General features: G+C 69.6%; 1 protein-coding gene across 1 annotated transcript; it reads left to right on the top strand.

The window, feature by feature from the left end:
* Positions 1-1572: 1572 nt before the first annotated feature.
* On the top strand, positions 1573-4311 carry ADRA2C (adrenoceptor alpha 2C). Its single transcript, XM_081091888.1, has one exon. The coding sequence runs from the start codon at positions 2422-2424 to the stop codon at positions 3811-3813; it is 1392 nt and encodes a 463-aa protein (XP_080948014.1). The 5' UTR covers positions 1573-2421; the 3' UTR covers positions 3814-4311.
* Positions 4312-9238: the final 4927 nt, after the last annotated feature.

Raw genomic sequence — 9238 nt, 5'->3', positions numbered from 1 at the left:
CATGTGGCGCCACGTGGAACCAGAACGTCCTGCACGTGCCCCAAAGTGCTCCTCACAAGGGGAGAAGCCCTCCTGGTCTGGAGGCTGCCCCATGGCAGGCTGGGTGCTGGGAGAGGGCACTCCAGACCTACAGCAGATGGCTGCCACCTCCCTCCTCTGGCTCCCTGTGCCCCCAAGACGAAGCCCACCCCCACCCCAGGGAGCATGGCCCACAGGGGCCCCTCACCTCCCGATAACTCCCCTCCAGTCTCTAAATGCAGCTCCAAGGTCACTTCCTCCAGGAAGCCTTCCCGGAGCCCTCCTCCTAGGCACTGACGGCTCACCGCACCCACCTCAGCGTGTGCCAAGCACGTCAAGGCGGGGGGCACAGTGTGGACCCTGCTGATGCCTGGGCAAGCTGGTGACGGAGGACGGGGGGTCTGCGTGTCTCCCCTGCAAAGTGCACCCAGGGTGCCCGGGTCAGTGGCACCTCGGGCCTCCAGAACCAGGGGGCCTTTCACAAGGATGGTGGTCCCCCACCTTCCCTGGGTCCCAGGCCTTGGCCATGCATGGAGCATAAATGCTGGCGGCAGCCCCCCACCTGCACTGATTCCTGCCCCAGCCCCGGCTTGACTCCGCCTCCTCCGTGTCACGTGGTTAACAAGGATAAGGAGGCTCCACTGTGGGCATCTCTGCTGAGACCACTGGGCTCCTCTGTGTGAGGCCCTTTGAGCCCTTGGGGAGCTCAGAGAAGAGGGAATCAGCCAGCAAACCCTTCCCATTTCCAGGCATCACTGGGGCTAGGGGTTGCTCGCACTGCCTGCCATGCCAGAGTACCCCCCTCCCCCCAGGAATGCCCCCTCCCATCTGAGGAGAGGGGGAGCAGCAGCCAGCCTGGGTGCGGAAAGGTCCTCCCGTGGCCCCAGCACTCCCCCCTCCCGCCAAGCCTGTCTCCCTGGAGGCAGGGCCCACCCAGCACGGGTCTGGCAGGTTGGGGGGGGGGTGACCGTGCACATCTGTGGGTCAGTGAACAGGGATGTGGGACAGGGGTAAGCGGGGTTACCCCAACAATCGCCCCTAAGCCAGCAGGAATGAGGGCCCCCACACAAAACCGCCCGTCATCCGGGTGGAGATTTCTGAACACCCCCTCGCCCTTTAACAGCAGAGCCACACGGCGCTAGAGTGAAACTGCAACCATTGCCAACATGGGCGCAGAGCTTGGGCGCCTGCCCGGGTCTCCGCGGGCACCGCGTCATGATTCATGCCAGCCGGACGGAGAAGAGGCCGCGCAGGTGGCTCTGCCTGGGAGCCCCGCGCAGAGGTCGGGCTGGCCCCCGTTCAGAGGACAGCCAGCGCGAGGCGGGCGCCCCGCTCAGGCCACAGACCCCGCCGCCGGTGCTGCGCGCGTGTGCGTGTGCCGGGAGGGGATGCGGAGGCTCCTGCCTCCGAGAGGACTGGGGAACTCACCGCGCAGGCCGCCGGCACTCAGCCCATCCCGCAGGCTGCAGACGGCCCTGGAGGGGGCGCCCTCGCTGAGCGCGCGCCCCGCGCCACCGCCCCGACTCCTCCCCGCCGCCGCGCAGGCAGGTTCGCCCAGGCGGCCGCGGGCCCCGGCTCCCGGCCCGCTCCCCCCGGCCGGCGGCGCTGGCGTGCCCGCCTGGCCGCCCCTGCCCACCCGCGCCCCGCCCCGCCCGCAACTCTCCCCAAGTTGGAAGCCGAGCCCGGGCGGCTGCACTCGCGCCGAGAGCACAGCGGCGGAGAGGAGGCGACGGTGGCGGCGGCGGCGGCGGCGCAGCTTGGGAGAGCGAGGCGGTGCCCGCACGGCCCAGCGCGGTCTGCGGGGGGCGCCCGCACCGGGAGCAGCAGGAGGAGGGGCTGGAGACGGACGCGCGGCGGCGCCCTGCCCGGGAAAGTAAAGTTGGAGCCGGAGGCTGCGCGGGGGGGCCCGGAGGAGCGGCGGCCCGCACCCCGGTGCGCCGACCCCTAGCCGGCCGGATGGGAGGCGGAGCGCCCGGGCCGCCGCCGCCTGCAGCCTGCGCCTCGGCCGGGCGCCGGCACCGAGGAGCCGCTGAGGCCCGCCCGACCGGGTGCCGCGTCGCCGTGGCCTCGCGGCCGGGGCGCTCCCCGTGAGCCGGCCGAGGGCGGGGCCGCGAGGACCCCGGGACGTGCCCCCCCCCCTGCCGCGTCGCCGCCCGCTCCGGGCGCCTCCTGCTCTGCACTAACGCGCGCGGCAGCTGCGGGGAGCCGGCAGCCACGCTCTCCGGCGCGCCGCTCGCCTGCGGAGCCAACACGGCCGAGGGCCGGCTGCGGGGCGCCGCGGTTCCCGGTGGGCGCGCCCGAGGAGTAGGCGGCGATGCGGGCGCCGACCCGGGCTGGGGGGCTCCTGAGCTGCCGCGGCGGCGCCCCGGCTCCAGGCGGGACCGCGTAGCTCACGGGAGGACCATGGCGTCCCCGGCGCTAGCGGTGGCGCTGGCGGCGGCGGCGGCGGCGGGACCCAACGCGAGCGGCGCCCGCGAGTGGGGCAGCGGTGGAGCCGCCAACGCCTCGGGGGTCGCCTGGGGGCCGCCCCCGGGCCAGTACTCGGCGGGCGCCGTGGCGGGGCTGGCGGCGGTGGTGGGCTTCCTGATCGTCTTCACCGTGGTGGGCAACGTGCTGGTGGTGATCGCGGTGCTGACCAGCCGCGCGCTGCGTGCCCCCCAGAACCTGTTCCTGGTGTCGCTGGCCTCGGCCGACATCCTGGTGGCCACACTGGTCATGCCCTTCTCGCTGGCCAACGAGCTCATGGCCTACTGGTACTTCGGGCAGGTGTGGTGCGGCGTGTACCTGGCGCTCGACGTGCTCTTCTGCACCTCGTCCATCGTGCACCTGTGCGCCATCAGCCTGGACCGCTACTGGTCCGTGACGCAGGCCGTGGAGTACAACCTGAAGCGCACGCCGCGCCGTGTCAAGGCCACCATCGTGGCCGTGTGGCTCATCTCGGCCGTCATCTCCTTCCCTCCGCTCGTCTCGCTCTACCGCCAGCCCGACGGCGCCGCCTACCCTCAGTGCGGCCTCAACGACGAGACCTGGTACATCCTGTCGTCCTGCATCGGCTCCTTCTTCGCGCCCTGCCTCATCATGGTCCTGGTCTACGCGCGCATCTACCGCGTGGCCAAGCTGCGCACACGCACGCTCAGCGAGAAGCACACCGCCGCCGGCCCAGACGGCGCGTCCCCGACCACGGAGAACGGGCTGGGGGCGCCGACGGGCGCGGGCGAGAACGGGCACTGCGAGCCCCCGCGCCGGCCGCGCGCGGACGTGGAGCCCGAGGACAGCAGCGCGGCGGCCGAGAGGCGGCGGCGCCGGGGGGCGGTGCGGCGCGGTGGGCGGCGGCGCGCGGACGGCCAGGCGGGCGAGGGCGGCGCCGAGGCGCGGGCTCCCGGGCCCGCCGAGCAGGGCGCGCTGGCCGCCGCGAGGTCCCCGGGCCCCGGCGGGCGCCTGTCCCGCGCCAGCTCGCGCTCCGTCGAGTTCTTCCTGTCGCGCCGGCGCCGGGCGCGCAGCAGCGTGTGCCGCCGCAAGGTGGCTCAGGCGCGCGAGAAGCGCTTCACCTTCGTGCTGGCCGTGGTCATGGGCGTGTTCGTGCTCTGCTGGTTCCCCTTCTTCTTCAGCTACAGCCTGTACGGCATCTGCCGCGAGGCCTGCCAGGTGCCGGACCCGCTCTTCAAGTTCTTCTTTTGGATCGGCTACTGCAACAGCTCGCTCAACCCGGTCATCTACACGGTGTTCAACCAGGACTTCCGGCGCTCCTTCAAGCACATCCTCTTCCGCCGCAGGAGAAGGGGCTTCAGGCAGTGACGGGCGCGCCCCGCCTGGCGCGGAGACCCCGGGCGGCTCCGGGAGGAGGGGGCGGGCGGGCGTGGCCCCCAGAGAAAGCGGGTTCCATTCCCCGGGGACCCAGGGATGGATTGGCCTCCAGGGCGCAGGGCAGGCGCATGGGCGGATGAGACCCAAGCGCCCCCGGGAGAGGGGAGGAGAAAGGGGAGCCCCCTCTGCCTTCCCATCTCAGCGAGGGGCTGCTGGCGAGGCTGCAGGCCTGGATCCCGCTCAGGGGGCCCTGCCGAGGGGGGCTGTCAGGTCGGGGTTCTAGCCACAAGAGGCGCTGGCAACCCTCCAGACGGTGAGAAGCGCCCCGCCCCGCCCCGCCCCCACCTCCGAGCAAGGGCTGACTTCCCCAGGGACCCAGGGGGCGCTGTCGGGGAGGCACTGACAGCCTTTGGTAACTGAAAGTATTGAAATGTTTGCCAAAAAACGACAACCCCAACAACCAAACTATTTTCTAAATAAACCTTTGTAATCTAAGCGCTGGGTGCAGCCGTCGGTCCTTAAGCCCCGGCGTGGGGAGGGTTGGGTAACTTCCAGACTAGCACCGGCCTACCGCCCCCCACGGGTGAAGGGGACACCCCAGGTCCCCAGAATCCAACCTGTCCCCTTGCACGAGAAGTGTGTGTGTGTGTGTGTGTGTGTGTGTGGGGGGGGGTGTCTTTGCCCCCCGCCCTTAGCCGGGTACTTTGAAGGATGCAGGTTGCCGACACCTGCCCAGAAGCAGGTTCCTGGGGCTGAGGCCAAGGCAAGCCCTCAAACCCTTCTTCCAGACCTGAGGCCTTTGCCAGCTTTTTACTGTTGTGAACGTGGAGGCCCAAAGGCCATGGGGGGGGGCAGGAGTCTGCCCATCCCTCCTACCACCCCCTGCATTTGAGTCGGCCTCCCCACCCCTGCAGCTCACCCTCATGCCCCGCCCCCCGTGTCTGTGCCCCCTGCCCACGCTGAGGCTTGAGGAGGATGGCTAGAAGGAGCGAATGAAGTATGAGAGAGGCCTCCCCCCGACTCTGCCGGCTCCATCACGGAGCCTGGAGCTGGGATAGCTGCGGCTGGGGCCAGGAGCAGGACCTGGGCACTGGGGGGGGGGGCCCTCCAAAACATGCGATACACGTGCACTGGAGGGCTCACGCTGTGGAACCTGCTGGTGACGGTTCCCCTCCTTCCCACGGTGCCCTGGCCTTCCTGTGTACCCCTCCCCTCTCCCCTGCCGCCACCTCAGCTCTCTCCTGAATCACCACCTGTTTGTCTTTGGCCTGGGGGGGGCAGGGGGGGTCAGTCCTGGGGAGGGGTTGGCCCTGGGTCCGTCTTTTCATCCTCAAGCCCTCGTCCCCTGAAGCGGGAGCCAGGGCTGCTGCTTTTCTGGTCCACGTGCCAGCGCCCCTTGGCGAGCCCCCAACCCCTGTGCAGATCCCGGCCTCATCACCCCGTTATGGGTCCTCAGGACTCGCCCACTGGCCACGCTAGCTCACGTGGGCACCCTCACACTGGTGCTCAGGCTCCGGGACAGGCAGAGAGGCCCAGACCTGGGGGAGGGAGAGGAGGGGGGCAGTGGCCGACTCAGCCCCTTGCGACAGCTCTGACCTCTCTCCGCTGGGCGGGGCCTGAGGGGTGTCCATGTCGGAGGCTAGCCCAGCACCCCCGTGCCCCCTCTGGCCCCAGTGCCCCGCCTGTGAAATGGGGGTGCATTGCTTGAAATCTGCCAGTCTATGGTCCAACGTGCCAGCCGACGGGAGGCCGTGGGGGTGACCTCTGGAGAGGGCACCGCTGCCACTGGGGTTGCCTGTGAGCTGCAGGGCCTTCCGGGTGCGGGGGCAGGGACCCGGGTCACCACAGGGGCAGGGTGTTCCGGCAGCGTGTCCACACCTGCTCCTTCCTCCCCAGTCCCAGGAATGGCACCTTGGCGGGGGGAAGGGGGGAGGCTGGCGCTGGGCTGCTGGCAGCCGGTGACGCCTCGTCCCCATTCAGCGACAGCTGTTCCCACTCCCTCCTGAGTGCCGCCTGGAGAGGCTGGCTTTTCGGCTGGAAGAGCAGCCAGACCGGCTCCCACCCTGCTCTGCGTGGGAACTGGGCCGGCGGCGCTGGCCTTGCTGTCTGGGTGGATGGAGTGGGGTGCTGACATGCCCCATCCCCGGGGCCCTGAGCACTGACTGCTCCCACTGTGGTCCGGGAGCCAGGAGTCAGCGGATTGCTCTGCCGTCCAGGGCAGGGCCCGACCTCCGTCCAACGTCTGCGCTGCCTCCAGCCACGGGGTGGCCTCCTCTCCTGTCCACGTCTACTTCGAGGAGCCCGTTGTCAGCCCCGCCTGTGCTGAGGACACTGAGGCGGGAGCTGGCCGATTGGCCCAGGACGGGCAGTGCAGGAGGCAGACCCAGAGTGTCCGGCTCTGTCCGCCTGTGCCCAGGCCCAGCTCCCGCCGCCGGCCCCTGGCCTCCACTGGAGAGGCTGAACACAGCTGCCTCCTGCCTGAGGCTTCCCTCAGGGGCAGAAGATTTCAGGCAAAATTAAAACACACACACACACAACCACCCGCCACGAGAAGATCCGGGAAGGCGGACGGAGTGGGCAGACCGGCTGCACCTGAACCGCCCGAGCCCACCACGCGGTGGTCCCAGCAAGGTGGGCGCGGCGCGCATTTGTGTAAGTGAAGTCCTGTGCTCCATTCCATTGTGAGTTGGTAGGAAAGGAGGAAAAGGATCATCCAACATCTTCCCTTACAGCTCAGGACGGAATTCAAAACACAGTTGCCCGGCTCAGGCCGGCGGAGTCGGGGAGACTTGGGGAAAGCAGCTCCGGCGTGGACCCTCCCGGGCGGGCGGGGCTGCGGGGAGGCACTGGCTGGCTGTGCTGCTCGCTGGCGAGGAAGCGGCCTCCGGGCGCTGGCAGCCGCCGTGTTTTTATATCACATCCGTGCGGGGCCCACATGTTCCCGCGCAGCCTCCGATCAAAACACACGGCGCCGCAGCCGGTGTGAGCCTGGTTGGCAGCTGCAGCCTAGCCCGCCCTCCCCGGGGGCTGTCAGCCCCGCAGCCCCCACAGGCCAGGGCCAGGCGGGGCGGGGCCAGGCGGGGCGGGGCGGGGCCAGGGCAGGTGGGGCGGGGCTAGGGCAAGGCAGCATGGGCCAGGGCGGGGCGGGGCCAGGGCAGGTGGGGCGGGGCTAGGGCAAGGCAGCATGGGCCAGGCGGGGCGGGGCCAGGGCAGGTGGGGCGGGGCTAGGGCAAGGCAGCATGGGCCAGGGCGGGGAGGGGTCAGGGCAGGTGGGGCCAGGGCAGGGCGGGTGTGAGAGGCCTGAGACTCCAGGGGGCGCCACACGGTGCCTCTGAAAGCTGCCTGGGGAGCAGAGTCCACACCACCCCTGGCCCCAAAGTAAGTCCCGGGACCACAGCTGTGTTGACGGGGCGCTCCACGCGGGTGGGCAGGGGATCGTCTTGGGGCTGAGTGCGAAATGTGCCCGCGCTGCCTGGCAGCCATGGAGCAAAAGGGAACAGATCCACACCGGCTCTCCGCTGCCGAGTTCCCAGGAAACGCCGGGACCAGGGCCCAGCCACGTGCTGGGTGCCGGCCCACGGCCTCCGGGCCGCTGGGTGTCTATCCCTCCTGGGGCCTGAGAGACTGGAGAGAACCCTGGAGCCTCCCCACAGCCCGCCGGCCCGCCTCCGCCACCAGCTGCACCCGCAGGCCTTTCTGGTTCACTCCTCCCCCCCCCCCCCCCCCCAGCCTGCCTCCCCGGGCCAGGCCCGCTGGGAGCCCGGAGGGCTGTGGGCATGACAGGCTCGCTGTGGCCAGGGGCCTCTGCTGCCTTCCGCCGTCAAGCTCCAGTGCCCGACGAGCCTTTCGGCTGCAAAGGGGACCTGGTGCAGCCCCTGCGGACCCCAGCTCCCTGCCCAGGACCAGCCGCTTCTGCAGGCCCACTGCGCCCTGGTCCCAATGCCAGCCCCGCCCTCAGTGCTGCTCCTCCCTCCCTCCCCCGGCTGTGCCTCGCCCAGGCCTTTGTTAATGTCCACTTTGCCCTCTGCCAGGAGCCCCTCTTCTGTGCCCCTCAGGACTCGGACCAGACCCCAGGACATGGTCCCAGGCCCTGCAGGGGGCACTGTCGTGGGTGCCCACAGGCCTCTGGGGCTGGAGAGGAACTCTGTGCTGTCAGGGCACTGCTGGCTGTGTCCCCTCCGGTTCTGGTGGGCGCCCCACCCCGTGTAGCTCCTCACTGACCGCCAGCATCTGCCAGACCAGAGGATCACCACGTGGCCTCCGGAGGCGAGGCTGGGCTTGCCCACGGCTCTGGGTGGGAGACCCTGGGGTGGGCCATTCAACAGCCCCTCCCCCTCTCACTAGAGTCCCAGATTGCAGATCCCAAGGACAGCCCAGCAGCTCCTGTGCCCTCTGCGGGCGGCTTTGGGCAGGGTTCTGCGCATTCCCCTCTCATGATGCTGACACATGGGCACGGACGCTCCCATTTCACAGACAAGAAATCCAAGCCCCAGGCAGGGGTGGTGGGTAGAGACAGACGCTCCCTCAGTAGCAGGGGGTACGGATCCAGCACCAGCCCTGGAGGTCGGGGTTGGTCAGCCTCATTTTACGGAGAGAAGAGCAGCCCGGGGCGGGGGAGCCACTGAGGCCTGGTGAGCTCTGCGCGGAGCCCAGCTCGCTCCTCTCCGCTGGTCTCCGTTGGGAACACCCCGAGATGAACTGTTTCGGCAACGAGGTCAGACGCGGCCCAAGAGTCACGCGAGCCTGGCGTGGCCTCATTATGCTGACGTCACGGAGCTCTGACCCCCCACGCAGACGCGATGTGCATGGGGCGGCTTTGTTTCCCCTACGCCTCCTAGAAACGGTTCCCACACGGAGCCACTTTCACTGCTGGCCCCGCCCAGGACATAAATGCCAAAATGTTGGAGGTGAAAGATAATCCGGTTACCGCTTCCCAGAGCGCGCTGCCCTCGCAAATCGAATTTACGGCCAAATCAGCCCTCTTTTAATTGGTTCACGTGAGGCCGTTGCTCAGAACCGATTGCGGTGGCTGCTCCCGCAAGGCTCCAGGCCAGAGGAGAAACACCAGCGCCATCGGCCGTGGATGCCGCGGTGACCGGCGGGCCCCACCGTCCCCAGTGCACCTCCCGGGCCCCGCTGCCCAGGTGGGAGCCGCTGTCCGGCCGAGGGTGGCCTGCAGATGCAGAGTAAATGCACGCGCAGCGGGCAGGGCCTGACAGCCGCCGCCGTGGCCCAGGACCGCCAGGCCTGCCCCTTCGAGGTCCATTCCCACCGGCACCTCCGCTGGAACCCCTTCTGTCATCAGAGGGCTGGCGTCGGGCCCCTCCGTCCCCTGGCATCAGCAGGTTTGCCTGGGTGGCTGAGCCTGGGTGCACAGTGTGACGTCATGCCCCCCCCCCCCTGCCAGCCCCAGTTG

This window comes from Myotis nattereri (genome assembly GCF_964212035.1).
Source record: "Myotis nattereri genome assembly, chromosome: 1".
In the NCBI taxonomy this organism is placed as follows: domain Eukaryota; kingdom Metazoa; phylum Chordata; class Mammalia; order Chiroptera; family Vespertilionidae; genus Myotis; species Myotis nattereri.
The sequence above is the reverse complement of the archived record's forward strand: the minus strand, read 5'-3'. Positions and strand labels throughout refer to the sequence as shown.